The sequence below is a fragment of the Lepisosteus platostomus genome, chromosome 6 (genome assembly GCF_059453375.1).
Source record: "Lepisosteus platostomus isolate fLepPlt1 chromosome 6, fLepPlt1.hap1, whole genome shotgun sequence".
Taxonomy (NCBI): domain Eukaryota; kingdom Metazoa; phylum Chordata; class Actinopteri; order Semionotiformes; family Lepisosteidae; genus Lepisosteus; species Lepisosteus platostomus.
Genome location: NC_142616.1, coordinates 3,127,796 through 3,146,489, shown reverse-complemented (window position 1 = coordinate 3,146,489; position 18,694 = coordinate 3,127,796). Strand labels below are relative to the sequence as shown.

The 18,694-nt window shown below is 46.1% G+C and overlaps 1 protein-coding gene and 1 pseudogene across 2 annotated transcripts; both read left to right on the top strand.

The window, feature by feature from the left end:
* The first annotated feature begins 215 nt into the window (after positions 1 to 215).
* On the top strand, positions 216 to 10,836 carry LOC148659619 (E3 ubiquitin-protein ligase TRIM39-like). The gene is made up of 6 exons (XM_088633858.1): positions 216 to 1,063; positions 3,774 to 3,869; positions 4,015 to 4,248; positions 4,373 to 4,532; positions 4,854 to 4,913; positions 10,010 to 10,836. The coding sequence occupies exons 1-6, from the start codon at positions 473 to 475 to the stop codon at positions 10,549 to 10,551; spliced, it is 1,683 nt and encodes a 560-aa protein (XP_088489984.1). The 5' UTR covers positions 216 to 472; the 3' UTR covers positions 10,552 to 10,836.
* Positions 10,837 to 11,492: 656 nt separating this feature from the next.
* LOC148659618 (uncharacterized) lies at positions 11,493 to 16,534 on the top strand (annotated as a pseudogene). The gene is made up of 2 exons (XR_015939304.1): positions 11,493 to 13,685; positions 15,105 to 16,534. The product of XR_015939304.1 is annotated as an uncharacterized LOC148659618 (transcript).
* Positions 16,535 to 18,694: the final 2,160 nt, after the last annotated feature.

The window sequence follows — 18,694 nt, the reverse complement described above, 5'->3', positions numbered from 1 at the left end:
AAATAACTCCCAACGATTAAACAGCTGGATGGGCCAGCTGGCCTCCTCTTGTCTGTCACCATCATGCTCTGATCTTCTCATGCTGTGTGAGCGAGTTAGTATTTTATTGTTTTGATTATTGGGAACACAAACAACTGGATTGACTTCACCTGAGCAGCTACTGACATCGACGTTTATTAAAAAAACTTCTTTCTGTCAGTCCGAAATGACACAGTAAGTCACATCTCTTACAACACCACACCTTCCCCAAACAACAACCACCAAAGCCGTTTCATAACTGCAGTTCTAAACCACACCCCCTGACAACCCTAATCACACCCCTAACAACCACACCCCCTAATAATCACACCCCTGCAGCTCTGTGCAGATCCAGGAAGTGAAACTCAGAGATCAGTTTCGTTTCACTAGAAACAGCCTCACTGCAGCTCCGTCTCTACTGCTCCTCTCTGTGCAGTTTTTACTTCTCAGAAAAATGGCAGAAGGCACTTTTCCATTTTCTCAGGACCAGTTCAGCTGCTCAGTGTGTCTGGATTTGCTGAAGGATCCAGTGACTCTGCTCTGTGGACACAGTTACTGTAAGGGCTGTATTAAGAACTGCTGGGATCAGGAAGATCAGACTGGGATCTACAGCTGCCCCCAGTGCAGACAGACCTTCACCCCAAGACCTGATCTTCACAGAAACACCATCCTGACTGAAGTGGTGGAGAAACTGAAGGAGACAGGGCTCAGTGGTCCTCCTCCTGCTCACAGTCCTGCTGGCCCTGGAGATGTGCTGTGTGATGTCTGCACTGGGAGACAGAGGGGAGCTGTGAAATCCTGTCTGGTGTGTCTGGCCTCTTACTGTCAGACTCACCTCAATCTACACAATGAGCTCCACCCTGGACACAGACAGGAGCTGGCTGATGCCACAGGACAACTGCAGGAGAAGGTCTGCTCCACTCATGACAAACTGCTGGAGGTCTATTGCCGTACTGACCAGAAGTGTGTTTGTTATCTCTGTCTACTGGATGAACACAGAGGCCATGATACTGTCTCAGCTGCAGCAGGAAGGACAGAGAAACAGGTACAAAATGTTTAGTGTCTAGTACAAAATGTAAAAAGGATATTTAGGATATTTGGGGGCTTTAAGTGATCTCTGGACTGTATTTACTGTATCTGTAATGCTGGATCTCCACTGTTGAGTCCTGCTCATGTACTCAGCTGTGATCCACACTGTTGTGTCTCTGAAGTGTCTCCTGTTCTTCTGTCTGTTGTTCATTATCTCCTCCTCCTCTCCTTCACTGTTTCCCTCTTTACTGTCCTCATGTAGCACCGTACAACTTCACAGCACACTCAACACCTCTAGAACAGACTGCACCCTCATTAATGATGTCCTGCTTTTTTTTTTCAGCACAATAGTATTATTATTTATAATAATAAACTCTATTTTTATATGATAGATTTAAAATGGCTTCTCAAAGCACTTTACAGAACACAAAAGGTAGAAGGTAGAAGGGGGTTTTGGAAAACAGTATAAAAGCAAAGAAGCAGAAACAGACCCAGTTAAATTAAAACCCTTCTGAAACAGAAGATTGTGAGTCTGGATTTGAAAGAGCTCAGGGAAGGTGACTCTATGATATCCATAGGGATACAATTCCAGAGCTCTGGGCTGCAGCAGGAGAAGCCCTGTCACCCAGAGTGCTGGCTTGGGGGACAGACAGGAGACCAGAATTAGAAGAGTGAAGGTTGTGAGGTGGGGAGTAGGATGATAGTAACTCTGACAGGTACTGAGGTGTCGAGCCATGCAGAGACTTTTAGGGGATCATGAGGACTTTGAAGTCAACTTGAAACCTGAAAGGAAGCCAGTGCAGGGACTCCAGGACAGGAGTAATGTGATCACTTGCACTAGACCTGGTCAGAATTCTGGCTGTCATATTCTGGACATACTGAAGTTTGTTCAGTGTGGGTTTAGATACCCCAGCGAGTGGAGCGTTACTGTAGTCAATATGAGTAAAGATGAAAGAGTTGACCAGCTTTTCAGCAACAATTAGATATAACATAGGACGCAGCTTGGCAGTATTTCTGAGGTGGAAGAATGATGTTTTGATAATTTGTTGAATATGTCATCCTGGATCAGATATCGCCCCCAAGTTGTTCAATTTTGACTGTGACTCCAGTACAGTGTCATCCACAGATAAGGATACTGCATTGGTGTGCCAAGAAACATGACTTCTGTCTTGTCGCAGTTTAAATGAAGGAAATTGTGAGTCATCCATGTGTTTATGTCAGAGAAGCAATTAGAGCAGAGACATGTCAGTGTCGGTTTAGTATGGACAGACTGTACTGCAGATTTGAGTATCATCAGAACTCATACATGCTGAAGGGTAGGGGCCCAGTGTCAACCCCTGAGGAAGACCAGACTTAATGAGTCCAATTTCAGAGCTACAATCACCAAGATAGACAAAGTGAAAGTGATCAGTGAAGTAAGACTGGAACCATTGAAGAGCAGTGTCAGAAACTCCAAACACAGTCTCAAGACAAGAAAGTGAGAGGTCATGGCTGACAGTGTCGAAAGCAGCACTGAGCTCAGTAAGAATGAGGACAGAAAGAGAACGAGAATCAGAAGCCGTTAGAAGATCGTTAGTGACTTTGACCAGGGCACTTTCTGTGCTGTGAGGTTGTCTGAAACCATATTGGAGTTCAAAGAGGATTTTATACCTGAAATCTAACAGCACACTGTAAACTTTCTGCATGAAAAGGTAATGAAAGGGTATGAAAGTTGGAGAGAGGGTGAAAGTTGTTCAGGCTGTCCAGAGCCATGATTCTCTTTCTCACACAGGGGTAACAGCAGCAGTTGTGAAGCCACTGGTACCACATCAGTGCTCAAGGATTCATTTATTATACTGAGGACTATGCGGCAGAAAGCAGAGAAACAGGATTGAAATAAAGTGCTGGGAAGGGGATCTAATAGGCAGGTGGTGGATCTCAGACATATAAACCAGTGAACTGTGGTATAATACCTTCACCTGCTTTATTAAATATAAGGCTCACGCTGGGCTCTGCTGGAGTCAATCTGACACAGAACATGTTTCCTTTTGTCCTCTGAAATGATCTGAATTTTCCCAGAAGCAGACAGGATGTGAGATGTGGTCGGACACAGGGTCTGCCTGGTCCAGAACCTCATCCAGCGGTCAAGCATGTCAGCCACAGGGTCTCCTCTGACCACTCAGAGAAACTAGTGGCAACAAGGCTCATCAGCACTGCTGTAGTCCTCTGTTTTGAGATGCCGAGAGCAGTCAGGACACTAGTGTATATTGAGATGAATGAAATCTGAAATCTCTAGATCATGAAGGAACAAGTAATAGGTTTATTCTTCTTCAGGTGTGAGAAGGCTCCACGGCCGAAACGTTGTGTTCTCTTTCTTCTTTTTTTCAGTATGGAATAAACCTATTGCTTGTTCCTTTGCAGCCTACGCATGCTGACGCAGCTCCCCACCTGAACTATCTCTAGATGATGTTTTATATATCATTTGAAACACAATTATCTTCTTTTTACATTTCACCTCACATACAGATGTGCAGACCCAGGTGTCAGGTGTCTGCTGCGCTGCACACGCTGCCGGTGTAGATTAGACATGAAACAGGAGCATGTCAGACAGGACCAGGAAACACATCTCGTGTGGATAAGACATCAGGGATACAGAGTGTGGATTTCCCAGGGTGACTCTAAGGGGTGTCTCTGTGATGTGATTCTCTTACAGCAGAAATGTCCTGAGTGTCTCTGTTTCTCCACAGAAGCAGCTGGGGGAGACACAGACACAAACCCAGCAGAGACTCCAGGAGAGAGAGAAGAAGCTGCAGGAGCTGAGACAGGCTGTGGAGTCACTCAGAGTGGGTATTCATCAGAGGAGTGGACACACAGACACACATTTCCACAGCTGGACACTGGACAGTACCCTTTGGAAACAGAGCATACAGCATAATGTAGTTTGAGTGTTTTCCTGTGTAATAATCCAGTGTGTGTCTCCTCCCTCAGAGCTCTGCACGCACAGCAGTACAGGACACTGACAGGATCTTTACTGAGCTGATCCGCTCCATTGAGAGAACACGCTCTGAGGTCACAGAGCTGATCAGAGCTCAAGAGAGGGCTACAGTGAGTCAGGCTGAAGGACTTCTAGAGCAACTGGAGAAGGAAATCGCTGAGCTGAAAAGGAGAGACTCTGAGCTGAACCAGCTCTCACACACAGAGGATCACATCCATTTCCTCCAGGTAACATCACTGCTCTGTGACTCTGCAGTACAGAAGGGTGTCTCTCACACAGAGCTGCTCCTGGCTTCTCCCCAGGAATGTGTGCTGTGTTTGATTGGAAACTCCTCTTTCTTCCCTGCTGCAGAATTTCCAGTCTGTATGTGTCCCCCCTGGAGCTGGAGACTCACCCAGTGTCCCTGTCCGTTCACACTTCTCTCCTGAGGCAGTGAGGAGAGCTGTCTCTGGCCTGAAAGAGCGACTGGAGGATCTCTGCAAGAAGGAATCAAGAAAGATTTCCACAACAGGTTAGTAGGGAAACACACTGATGTCTTTCTGGACAGCTTATATATTTCCTGTTTCTCTCTTATATTGTCAATGGATTTTTTGTGCAGTGACTGTATTTATCAGAGCAGCTTATCAGTCAATGATTCAAATTCTAGGTGAAATATCTTAAAATCTCCAGTCTCACAAATCTTTATGACAGTAAGTGTGTTGTTATATTGTGCTGTATATAGTTTAACAGGAATGTTTTAATAGGGGCTACAGTCCCAGTCCAGTAGAACATGTTATTCCTGATACTCTGTTACTGAAGCCCTGATGAGACATTTCTCTGTGTGTCTCCCCAGTGATTGAAGTCTACAGTCTGCTGACTCCAGAGCCCGGGTCCATAGCACAGCTTTTCCACTGTGAGTCTGTTTTCACAACAGATCCCCTCTGAAATATACCTGGAGCTCAAACACACAGCAGGAACAGTGATACAGAAACTGATACACACTCTGACACACACACTGATTCACACTCTGATACATGCTGATACACGTCTGAATTCAGAAAGTCAAGCTTGCAGACAGTCACTCTGTGTGGATCAGAGACACACTGTGTCAAACACACAGATGGACACAGAAGTTCCAGTGGGTGTAGTTTATTTAAGAAAATGCACTTTATTACATCAATGTGCAGTGCACAGTGCTTACAGAGAATACTATTCTGACAACAACTCTTCTACAGAATTTAAATCGTCTCAAAAAGAGTGATTGTCCATTATCAATCATTCTATTTTGCAAGTGGTCAGTGAGGCTGGTTCACACAATAAGAGCCCCTCCAAGCCTCCTGGGTGTAACCACTGGCTGCTGTCCTGGCTTTGAAACTGTGATTGTCCATTTCTCAAAAGGAGCACTAAAGAACAGGTTTTTCTGGGTTTTCTTCAGCTCTCAGTCCTGTCCAGTGCTCTGATGAAACAGTTCAGCAGTTCAGGAGACATATAGAAACCAAAGCTCTCAGGCAGCGGACGTGGGGCGACCTGGTGCTAGGCGGGTCTCAGGACATCCGAACGTCAATGGTGAGCGAAGGGGAATGAGAGACCCGGAAATATATATTCCCAGAGAGAGAGACACTAGAATGATAGCAAAGCACAGGAAACTAGGGACAGGACAGAGTAGGAGCTCCCTCTGGCTGCAGAGGCCATGACAGTACCCCCTCCCCTTCATGGGCGGCTCCTGACGCCCATACAAATAAGCGAGCTGCACAGCACTGGGGGGAGGGAAAACCTCATTTAACTGAAAGGAAACCTCTGGGAGTCCACGGCTGAGAGCTACCCCCTCCTCCAGGGTAGAAACCTTTATTGGGTAGCGGAAGGGGGGGCCGGGGTAGTGCTCCGGAGACATAAAACAAACAAAGACAAGTAAACAAGCACAAACAACGACAGAAATAAACCTGGGAGACCAGGGTAACAAACCACAATAAACAGATAGGAACCAAGAGTTCTACAACACAGGGGACAGGGGGACCAGAGAGAAGGGGAAACCAGGAAGTGAAAAAAGCAAAACACCAGGCAGAAACAAACAAAAGGACAAAAACCCGGGTAAAATACCACAGACTGGGCAATAGGCACATTCAACATTCTATCACTGATATCGGAGTGGACAACCCGAGGAAAGCCAGGCACACGGCCTGCTCACAGGCACAGGAGTCGGAAAAAGAATCTCGCGATTAGAATAGGAGAGCTGAGGGAAAAAAAAAGCCCAGAGGAAAAAAAACTGCGGAAAAACAAAAAAGCGCCGCTCGCAGGGTCAGTAGGAGGCTCAGCATTCTGTCATGGATGTCGGAAGGGACAAATCGTGGAGAGGCAGGAGAGTGAAAAAGACCCTATGCGTAGTGGTGGAACAGGGGTTAGCCTGGGCTCAGCTGTTCAGGAGTCGTATAGAAACCAATGTCCTCAGGCAGCGGACGTGGGGCGACCTGGTGCTGGGCGGGTCTCAGGACATCCGAACTTCAATGATGAGCGAAGGGGAATGAGATACCTGGACATATATATCCCCAGAGACAGAGACACTGGAAGGACAGCAAAGCACAATGAACTGGGGACAGGACAGAGTAGGAGCGCCCTTTGGCTGCAGAGGGCATGACACCGGATCAGATGCTTCATTCACGACCAGGTCAGCTAAAGCCAGCAGGGTGTCTGCCTTCAGCACCCTCACTTTCCCCATGAGAGTCAGCGTGCGAGTCTTCCACAGGCCCAGTTACACGTTGACCTTGACGGTCCTCTCTGTCCAGTTTATGTTCTTGTTGTCCCGGCTCTGGAATGAAACCACCAGTATCATTAGGGGCTCCATGCAAAGCTTGAGACCTTCTGGCGGCATGTTCCTGTCCCTCCAGGGTCCAAAGAGTGGGCTGCTCCCTAACCTGCAGCCCACTCTGCAATCCCCTGTCTGTAATCAGGAACAGCGTTATGTGTACTGGGAGATCTTGAGGACTTCCCCTGTGCCTCTGCCTACAGCTCTGTAATGAGAACATAGAGAAGAGGTGAATGAGGACACCCTTGTCCTACTCCAGATTCCTGGGGGATGAAATCCCAAAGATGTCTGTTCATGTTGACCCTACTGCCCACTTCAGAGTACAGTATCTCTGTCCAGCAACTGAAACTTTCTCAGAATCTGAAGTGCTCCAGCCCTCTGAACAGATAGCTGTGGTTTACTGTGTCGAAGGCTTTCTCCTGGTCCAGGCTCACCACCATCATGGGCACGTTCTGGTCCTCGGCCCAGGTGATGGCATCTCTGGTGAGCTGGAAGTTCCAGCTGACTTATCACCCTCCCACCCCACATGTCTGGTCACTGTTGATGAAGTGGGGCAGGGCGGTCCTCAGTCTAATGGCCAGTAGCTTGGACACGATCTTGATGTCCATGCAGAGCATCTTTTGAACCCCTCCTGAAGTGCTGAGAGATGACACCTTCCCTCATCCTGTGTCCAAGCTTTTTGCTGATGGAACAGCTCTTGTTCCACCTCCACCAGGTCTGCCACTGGGGTGTCCCAGAAGCAGGTGTAGAATTCCTTGGGAAGTCCGTCTTGCCACAGCCCTTTGCCATTCTCCATCTGTCAGAATGTGTCAGAGTCTGAGACCCTGGATTTGTGAATAACTGGAATATTCAGGAGCACAGCCAGTCTCAGAATAATGATGGTATGATGACAGTGCTCTTCCCCTGCAGCTTCACAGACACACAGCCTCTTGTGAGAGGCAGCAGTGTGACTCTGGTACAGGGGCTCCTCTGGGGCCTGTAGGCCTCTCTCTTGTCTGAGAAATGGCTGCTTCTCTTCACATGTCAACCAGGCTGATGGGTCAGCAGGAAGAAACAGTCAGGACTTGATCTGTCTGAACAAACAGAGCGATAGGAAAACCCAACATCATTTGTTCTTGATATCCTGCCAAAATAAAAATGTCTTTATTGTTGGTCAGGTGCTCATCAGAGTCAGGTGCTCATGGTTAGTTTAAGAGGGTTATTTACTGGGGCTGTAGGGCTCCTCTTACTGGCCAGGGGTAATAACTTCGGGGTCTTTCTCTTCAGCCCAGCTGGTGTTCTCACATGGTCCTGGTCATTAAGAGACCCAGTGGTGTGTTTCACTAAGAATGACACTGGAGTGTCAATATTATTTCACTAGTCCCACCAGAGTGAGTGTGTATTGGGGTGTTTGCCTGCGATATTGGGGACCTCGTTTCAAACAGGAGTGATCTAGAGGGTGTCTGTGTTTCCAGACTGATAGACTCTCCTGTGGAGTAAATCAGTGTTTGACACTGTGTCCTGTTCTACACAGAATAAGTGTGAAATATCAGTTTAAGATGTTGTCACGATGGCTTCAGAGTTGCAGTGTCCAGAAGAGGGCGACCTCTCTCATCACTGAAATAAAGGCGCTCTGAGCCCAGAAATGAATTCAGGTATTAATAATAATTGCTTACACTTATATAGCACTTTACAGGTAATGGGGACTCCCCTCCACCACCACCAGTGTGTAGCCCCACCTGGATGATGCGACTGCAGCCATAGTGTGCCAGAACACTCCCCACACACCAGCTCTCATTGGGAAGGAGAGCAGAGTGATGAAGCCAGTTCAGAGAGGGGGGTTATTAGGAGGCCATGATGGGTAAAAGCCAGGCAGAAGTTTGGCCAGGACACCAGGGTTACACCCCTTCTCTTTTCAAGAAACACCCTGGGATTTTTAATGACCACACAGGACCTGGGGTTTAAGTCTCATCCACAGGACAGCGCCTGTTTACAGTATCATGTCCCCATCGCTATACTGGGGAATTAGGACCCACATAGACTGCAGGGTGAGCACCCCCTGTTGGCCCCACTCACACCTCTTCCAGCAGCAGCCTTAGTTTTTTCCAGGAAGTCTCCCATCCAGGTACTGACCGGGCTCACACCTGCTGAGCTGCAGTGGGCTGCCAGTTGTGAGTTGCAGAGTGATATGGCTGCTGGTGTTTTTATAATTTCATGTAGGTGACTGTGTCAGCCTTTCTAGGCTCCAGGAGTCAGAAAACAAGAGCTGATAAGAATATCTTTGATCTTCACTAGATTGACAGGCAGACAGGCAAAGGGGAGTATTAACTCAGTATTAAATATTAAGAGTTTACACTGAAGTATTAAGTATGAGGAGAGTATTAAGTCAATATTCATTAGTCATGCGAAAAAAGCTTCTTGAATTGAATCGATGAAAACCCCCATTCGCTCTGGGCATGTATAAGCCCCGCCCCCGTCTCTCAGTGGTCAGAGCTCACTGATTGACAGCTGGTGTGCCCAATCAGAGAGGCGGACAGTGAGCGCGAGCAGTCTGAAGTCAGTATGAGCGCCTCTGTTTCTCTCGTCTTTCTCTCCGGATTTCTGGATGTGTTATTTCTGCTTTAAATTGAACACTTTGGATATTTCTTCGCATTTTCAAAGTAAGTGGGAAGGCTTTCTTATATCTGAACAAGGTTTTGCTTTTTCCATTATATTTTTTCTGTAAAAACTTGCATTACACAGTCTTTGAATTCAGCACTTTTTTATTCTGCGTCGTCAGGAAAATGGTCTCAGAGAAGATGAACGAGCTGCTGAACTGGGATTTGAAATAAACCGGTTTAACAGACAGGCTGTCCAGTTTCTTACAGTATACAGGTCGTTGTGGTGGGTTGTGAAGTGTTTGAAAGCGAGTGGTCGGGCTGTAGTTTCTCCTGCAGTCCGGTCGGTCCTGTGTTTATTAATAATGTCGTTTAAGAAAATAAAGTTTCATCGAAACAAGATGAAACATGACATGTTTGTATTTAGAGGATATTGGGGATCACTCCCATGTGTAACACTAGTGAAACAGTGAAGAAGATGTCGTTTCTCTGGAAGGGAAGAGCAGTCATTAGTAATTGACTGGTGTTTCTCTCTCGGTGTGTTTGGGGACAAAGACATTTCACAGTCTGATGGAGTTGAGTTGGACTGTGATCGGCAGGAGCCTGTTGTGATGTTTGTGTTTTATTCCCCAGCTGCTGTGACTCTGGACCCTGATACAGCTCACTGTGAGCTCAGCCTGTCTGAGGATGGGAAGAGAGTGAGACGGGGACAGAGGAAGAGTCTCTCCGACAATCCTCACAGGTTTGATCTCTATCCCTGTGTCGTGAGCAGGGAGGCCTTCACCTCAGGGAGACACTACTGGGAGGTGGAGGTGAATGACTGGTGGACAATAGGAGTGACCAGAGAGTCTGCAAAGAGGAAAGGGAGGTTCAGCTTCTCTCCCCAGTGGGGTTACTGGTGTCTGGAGTCTCACCCTTTCTCTGCTCTCACTGCCCCTGTGACCCCTCTGCCCCTCAGTAAGCGGCCCAGGAAGCTGGGGGTGTGTGTGGATATTGAGGAGAGGAAGGTCTCCTTTTACACAGTGGAGTCCAGAGCTCATGTCTACACTTTCACTGACATGGTCTTCACTCAGGGGGAGAAGATCTATCCTGTCTTCTGGACTGGGGATTCAGATAAAGACCTTGAGCTGCTGCCTGCTGTCAGTGTGGAGATTAAACCCGTCACTGACTCATGAACACAGGCTGACTCTCTCCCAGCTCTCTGTCCACTGCTCACACTGGGAGACGGGTTTACTGACGGGCAGTGAGATGAGGTCAGAAATATAGTAGTAATTGTAGATGATGTTGTGTTTAAATTGTTTTATTTACTATAATACATTTAAACGGGGGAAAATAACATGTACGAGAGAGGGCGAGATAAAGCGCTACCAGCCTGCTGTACTCCTGACTTGTAAATATCTCTGGAAACCCTGCTGTGTTTTTTTTCTAATTTTTGAGAAAATAAACTTTTAAAAATGAAATCCCGTGTGAGTCTCTCCTGCGCGCGCCGGTGACTGTGAAGCTGCCAGAACGGGGAGGGACCCGCTGACGTCACCACAGCCAGGAGGTATAGGGACTGTGACGCAGACAGGAAGTGGCTCAGGGTGGTTATGGGAGTTGTAGTTTATCACCAGCGCTGTGTCTGTGAGCAGCTCCAGCCAGTCTAATACCCGGCTCCCTTTAATACAGGGATACATGACTATATTCGGTATTTTATGTTCGTTTGGGGTTTATTTTTACTGTGGTGGTTTGTGAGAGACGTTTTATTTGATCTCTGATCGTGATCCAGGGAAAAGTGGATGCTTCTTTCTAGTCTTTTCTTTATTTTATTTCCCAATGAAGTTTGGTAATGGGCCAGTGAAAGCTCCGTTTTCCTTCATATGAAGCCCAAAAGTTTGTTGGTAGCGGCGAGTTTTTTTCTTCACGGACAGAAACTTGGGCTCCGTGTCAGTCTTGTGTTCTGTCCTGCCGTTTGGATATTTCATGTGGACGATTCTCTGTCCACAGAGGGACTGTGTCGTGAGAGGTAGTTTTAACACACTCCCTTGAGCGCTGGTTAGTGTGGTAATTGTGAGACGCTCCCTAGAGCAAGCGGGTTAGAATATGGCGACAGACCTGCTTTTCTAGTAAGAAGTGAAGTTAAACTCATTCCTGCGGTTGTGTTCAGCTGTGTTTAATATATATAAACTAACCCAAAACACGAGAGACTGCACCGGAAGATTACTGCACTGCTTTGGCAGTTTGTGTATTCAACATCATTATCTGAGGGATTATTTGTGAAACTTTGGCATGTAGAATATATAAATATATTTCATTTCGCTTATTTTAGTTCCTCTGTATTGGAACAAAACGCGCTACAATTAAAAATTGTTCGCTTCGTGACGCAGTGCTGTACCGCGGGAAAACACTGTTGACAAAATGAGTATCGAACTTAGAGCTGTTAAATATTCTCTTAGAAATACATTTTATTATGCACATAAATTAAACCGCTTGACTAAAATTTCTCTATGACTACAATGTGGTAAAAACAATGTTGGTGGTGTTTCATCACCACCATTAACATCCGTGGTGATGAAATGCCTGGAGAAGCTGGTGTTGTCACACATCAACTCCTCCATCACAGAGTCCCTGGACCCCTTGCAGTTCGCCTACCAGAACAACACATCAGTGGATGATGCCGTCTCCCTGGCTCTGCATACTATGGAAGCCCGTTTCCGCCAGGGAGTAAAAAAAAACGCGCTATGGTATCTCAGAATTGCGATTTAGCAACTCAGAATTGCGACTTCAAGTCTCACAGTTTTGACGTCACTTCTGGCGCCAGCAATGAAAGTACAGTAGGTTGCTCATCTGGCGTTGGAAATCTTCTGTTCACAATTCAATCCAGGTACAGCGCCACATTCTACTGATACCTTCATGCAATTCACAGACTTAAATAACGTCTGCGTAAATTGTACATAGACTAACGTAGCTAAGTAAAAAAAAATAATATGCAAGAGCTACTTGGGTGGTTTTGGTTGATCGATTTAACCTTTCCAAGTGCGACCTAATTAATGAGGCAAAACTAACAGTAGGCCTATACTCTTGTGGGGGTTTCGCCCGTTTGTACAAGGCAGCTCCTGCAAACACTTTACCAGCAGCTATTTCAGCACAGTAACACAGCTTTGGACACATATGAGCGAGGATGGTGCTATGAGCTTCTACGCGAGTCAATCTGGGGTCGCCTATTCACGATCAAAACATAAATTTGCTTCGATACAATTAATGAAACCCGTAACAATACAGACATACATTAAAGGGAACGTCTTTTATTATTTTGGTTTACTCTCCCCCTTTGTACGTTAAGAGATTTGATATGCTTATTTATTTTCAATATCCTTCCAATAATGTACTTGGCCAAACCCCAGTATCTCTCCGTCTAATTGCTCGGATACAATTCTGTGATTGCGTATCTCTCAGAAACATACCAGGATCACAAGCATGTTTATGTTTACTAAACATGATCAGGCGACATTTAACTGTCGCAAACGTCTTGCCATGGGAGCGGCCCGTGTGTCTCCCGAGCCGGACTTTGATAGGCACAACGGTCTCATTTTTACAAACCCTCCATCCGGTCTTTTCGGCTTCCTAAGGCTGTAAATTACCAAGTGACACGCACAAAACAGCCGTGATCATACTGAAGACATTCGTGTGCGTTTGGTAACAATTCCAAAACTTAGTTATATCAATTTTTGGTTTACAGAACATGTTTTTACAGCAGTGGTTTGATTCAGCTTTCTGTAACTTTTTGATAAGTTAGCTGCTCTTAAGATGATTACAAGGTCGAGTAGGTTAAAACTAGTCACTAGGTTAGTATTGACCAACCCTCTTTCAGGAGATATAACTTTCTGCAGAGTTTAGACTGTTTCAAATCTGTATCTTTGAGCTCAGGCTCACCGGCTGTTCTATAGACAGTGATTAGTTGAGTGAGGTGCTGCCTGTGTATGCATACTGTATGTGACAAGTCAGATTAAATTGAAAAGCCTGCTCTACATTTGTCATTCACATACCCTTGGGGTGTGACCTACTGTATGTGCACCCTGTGAATGCAAATGTGTGGCGAGTGTTGGTCATCGTTGCCTGTCCTGGACTACTTCTAAATGTACTGTAATGCATACTGTTGGAGTCTGGGCAAACAGGAGGCTAGGTAATTACACTCTGCTAACTAATCAATGCTGCACCACTGTCCCATGTGTGCTTCCTAGGCCACAATTGCAGGATGGAGGATCTTATCGATTTCCTCAGGGAGAGGGACATTCCAGAGTCCACTATCGAAAAAATGAAGGAAGAAAAGGTAGTTAACAGAATGAATGTGTTCATGTCTATTATAACTAACTCCCACTGACCTACTGTAGATATTAACAGCACTTTCAGTACTGTGAAAAGTCAGAGACCACCCTTTCGCTTATTTAATTTCCAGTCAAAACGGTCATTAAGTGCAATTGATTTATTTTTCAATGTCAGGAATTATTCCAGGAAACATATATTTAACACAAAATTACACAAAAGCATCCACAACTAAATATCATGTCAGATCTTTCATTGTTTAGCGTGTCCACCCTTTGTCTTTATTACAGCTTCCATTATTTACAGGAGACTTTCTTTGAGTTTTTCAAATAAATCCACTGGGATATTTTTTCATGCTTCCTGTAAACACCTCCAAAGTTCAGTCTTAGAAGTTGGTTGTATTTTCTGCTTCTGCTGGTTCAAATCCAAATCCACTCTGTAACTCATCGTCCATAAAACCTTACTTATCTCAAGTGTCCAGTTTTGGTGTTCTAGGGCAAATTTTCTTCTCTTTTGTCTATTTCCTTTTCAAATAGTGACTTGTTGACAGATACACATCCCTTCAGACCCATAGCATTGTGTTGTCTTCTTACAATGGAAGTATTGACAGAAACACTTGTGGATTTTTTTTCAGATCTGATGCAAGAGTGATCTAAACGTTAACTTCTGTCTATGTGATGGTGATGTTCTCAGTGGTCTACCAGGCCTTGCACGATTGTTAGGAGTCCCATTTTCTCTATATATTGTAGTAATTTTTATCTCCAGTTTTGGAAACTTGTTTTTCACTTATTTTCCTTTGGCTTATATTTTCCTAATGCAAGTGAACTATCTTTATAGCTAATCTCATCAGAAATATCGCCTCTTGCCATTTCAGATGCACATGACAAAGACATGTGCAAGGCAGCTATGGTGTGTTTGGGTAGTTGTTTGAATGTTAGTGTCACTTTTAATGGAAAGTGTTCTAATATAATGTCAGTGACAGTTTTGGGATCAACTTGTGTTGGGAGGACACAGCTGTAACTTGTTTGATTGGACGGATGGAAGACTTACAGTGCCAGAAGGGTGCACAAAAGTAAAGAGTGGGCAAATTAAATACTGATAGATTTGATATTATATTTAGTGTACTCTTCTGTCAAATATATGTTTCTTGCATTATTTTCTGACACCAAAAACTAAATAATTTGCACTGAATGGCTGTTTGAACTGGAAATTAAATAAATGCAAGGGTGGTCTCTGACTTCTGCACAGTACTGTACAGTATATTGATATTTTCACGTATTGTAGATTTTTTCACTTCATACAGTACCTCCACAATCCCGAATGGACTTTTTCCTTAAACCAGTATCAGCATATTGATCCACATAAAATGATGCTTTAAGTATGGTATTTTGAAACTGAAAATTGATAATACACTCTTCATTTTTAGATTGATGCCAGTGTCCTGATGTTAATGACAGATGAACAGATGAGGGATTATTTGCCGTCTTATGGAGGCAGATTGGCAGTGATGGGATATTGTAGGAGACACGAAAAAGAGCCCAACAGTAGGAAATCAAAGCTTTTTGATAGACTGAAGTCAAAACTGAATAAAAGAAAAAAGTGTAAGCATCCAGAAAACATCGCTCATCATCAAGAGGTGAACACACAGAGGAAAGTAAGGAAAGTGGAGTTGGGCTGGATGCTGTATGAGGAAGGAGAAGGAGGCTTTATCCAGGTGAGAACCAAAAAGGGTGGTGGAACACGAAAGTTAAGTGTTTCAAAGCACTGGAAAAAAAAGACCTCATAGCGGAGGCAATACGTTTGTTTTTCCCAGATGGAAAGAATGCACATGGAAATATTTCTGAGTTTGAGGTGGATCTGACAAATTATCAAGACGTTTCCTTAGATGAGGACAGTACAGTGGGAGCTCTATATGAAGCCTCAAAGTTAACTGTCATGAGGTTCTATCAGTCAACCAAAAAGAAACATGACAGTGGTGGTGTGGAGACACAGCAAGAATCAAACACTGCAGGTCCCTCGCAGGAAAACACACAGGATTTTCCCTCTACAGACTCACTGATTGATCCAGCATTGGAATTAGAAACATTAGATGTCATCTATGTCGGAAATACTGGAAATGATTTGAACTTAGGCAGTGATGACGTGGCACAATTTCATCCTGCAGATGTCACAGACGATTCCAGTTTAGCTCAGCAAAGTTCTACCATGTTTACTGGGGAAAATGTGGAGGATAGCAATATCATTACAATTTTCAATGGAGACCTCTCTGAGATGGGAGAACAAAGTCTAGAAGACACTTTGCCTCTGGCACAAGAACTCAGGGAACCAGACAAAAAAATCCTTGTTGTCCATCGCAGCCAGATACTATCTGAGCTTATTGAACATTTCACTGATGAACGCCTTTCATATACTCAATCAGAAATTCAAGTAAAGCTTCTACTACCAAATGGGCAGTATGAGAATGGATATGATGATGGAGGCGTTCTCAGAGATTGCCTCTCTGAATTCTGGCATGAATTCTATGAACAATGTACAACAGGCAGCACTTTCAAGATACCATTTCTCCTACATGACTATGGCAAAAAAATATAGGTAAAATTATTTCTTTTGGTTGGCAGAAAGAGAAGTATTTGCCCATCAAGCTTGCTCCTGTAATCTTGGAACAGGCAGCTCTTGGATATGTGAAGAGTGATCTTGTTGACAATTTTCTAAAGTAAAGTATGTCTCAGAATCTGACCGTTATACCTTGGAATGTTGTCGCAGAGACTTCAACAGTTCTGACCAAGATGAATTACTGGAAATCTTGGACAGCTACAGCTGCCGAAGAATGCCAAATGCACACAACATTGAACAAATTCTGCAAGAACTGGCTCACAAAACCCTTATTCAAGAGCCTGCTTATGTTATCGAACAGTGGGAAAGTGTACTCGCTCCCCTCAGCAAAGCCCTTGAGGAAATTGAAACTGTGTATGAAAACTTGCAGCCAACGGCAAGGAAAATCATACGGTCACTGAAGTTTCCCTGCACAATGAATGCACAGGAAAAGGAAATATCAAAGCATATTACAACATACAGTATCAAAAACTATCAAACGCGTTACTGTGTCTTTATATCAGTGCAATAAAGCCGAACTGTCTGACACTGCTGTAGATTGGGATAATGGAGAGAGATGAACTGATGAAGTTTTATTCTGGTTCGGGGAGGAGTTATTAGGGCACTGTAGCTCCTGTACTCTTGGACTTCCTAGTGAGGACTGCAGCTCTCTTTCACTGCTAGTGCCGCACCTGTCCTTGCGAAGGGCAGAGTTAGAAAACGTTATTTTGAGAGAAAACGAGGGAACGATTTAGCCTTTTCGTGCGCACACTGTGTAAATCGTTCCCTCGATATTTCACTTTTTTTTCCTACCGATGGTCCCCTCCCGGGCTCTGGAAAAGACCACCCCATGAGCCGGGCTGTGGGGGTTGTTGGGAGGGATACCCGGTTTCTTATGTACAAGCATGACCCTCTGACGAGGGTGCTGGGTCCCAGATCAGGTGGCGGAAGAGTAAAATCGCCCCATCCTGTCAATATGACGGGCGGGTTTATCACCAGGCGTGTCTATACACAGAAATCCTAGAACACCAGTTCATAGGCGACGTCTAGGCGCCGCTTCTGCGTTGCGTGCCTTTCAAAGGCGTGGATGGCGAATTCGTCACGGTCTTGCATGACAAGCCCCACTGCGTGCTGGTGGGCATCGAGCAGTTTAAAACGCCATCGCTCTCGAAATAAAGACAGATCGAAACGAGCAGGTGTCATTTCATCTGAAAGCATGACGGTCTCTCTCTCCGTACCCCCCTCTCTCTCTAACCCTGTGTGTGTGTGTAGCACTCTAACCTGTCCCTGTGCGTGTGTGCGTGTGTGTGTGTGTGTGTGTGTGTGTGTGTGTGTGTGTGTGTGCGCGTTTGTGTAGGTGCAGGCCAAAATGGCAGTCAGCAGGAGCGTTCCCTCAAACCCCCTTCGCCTGTGAACACGACACCGTGTGTCTTCCTGTCTCTCTCTGTTCACGGGCGGGCCAATCCCCAAGCAGCCTCTTCAGCCCGACTTCCGGAGCGGAGAGCTCTCCCCTGGCGGACACAGCCGGGAAGCGTCTGGGAGACGAGCCCCTGCCGGAGGACCGCGGGGAGCGCGCCGGGGGGGACACTGCTTGCTTTCCCCCTCAGCGCCGGACCAGGAGGGCACAGGGCATCATCCCCTGATCGAAACGGGGTCACCCGAGCGCTGGGACACGCCTCGCGCAGGCCTTACCCGCCACAGTCGACACGGTCGGGTTCGAGCGCCGGGAAGCTGCCCCCCCCACCCCCCTGCAGACAGCACAAATGAAGAAACCCCCCTCCTCCTTCGTCAGCGCTGCGCTCGTGTGCTGTTGAAGGTGGCGTCGGCGCTGCTGTCGTTCGGGGTCGTGACGTCACTCAGCCCCCCCACAACCTCATAGGGGAACCGGACCGGTCTCACTCGTCAGTGCCAGGTCAGACGTCAATCGTTAGACGTTATATCTCGGGAACGAGAGCAGCAGGGAAGTTACTTTCACCGGCACAAGCGCAGCGCTCGCGCAGGAGACCGCTGTGGCTTCCCCGCCGCGTCTTCAGCGCGTTGGCAGGTGGCGCAGGCTGCCTTTTCATCCAAACACTCGCAGGTCGACCCCTCGTCAAGGGGAGATCTGCCCTCTAGCTCAGCTGGCTGGGTCCCTGTGGAGCGCCGCCGGAGGCCCGGGTTCGAGTCCCCAGCGGTGGGGGGATCGACCTGAGGCGGCAGCGGCGACATTCACAGAGCTGCAATGTGTCCAGGGTGTCCCAGGAGTGCGGTGAGCCGAATACAGTGACAGTTTTGTGTCTGGGGAGCCAGTACAGGAGATCTGCTGAAGCCCGTGTAGCTGGTACAGGAGATCTGCTGAAGCCCGTGTAGCCGATACAGGTGATCCGCTGAAGCCCGTGTTGCCAGTACAGGAGATCTGCTGAAGAATACATTTACACGCAACAT

Excerpts from the sequence above, each read along its gene's own strand:
- LOC148659619 (XM_088633858.1), top strand. The coding sequence starts at position 473 with ATGGCAGAAGGCACTTTTCCATTTTCTCAGGACCAGTTCAGCTGCTCA. Across the intron at positions 4,249-4,372 it reads ATCACATCCATTTCCTCCAG|AATTTCCAGTCTGTATGTGT; the intron begins GTAACATCACTG and ends TCCCTGCTGCAG. Across the intron at positions 4,914-10,009 it reads CATAGCACAGCTTTTCCACT|CTGCTGTGACTCTGGACCCT; the intron begins GTGAGTCTGTTT and ends TTTATTCCCCAG.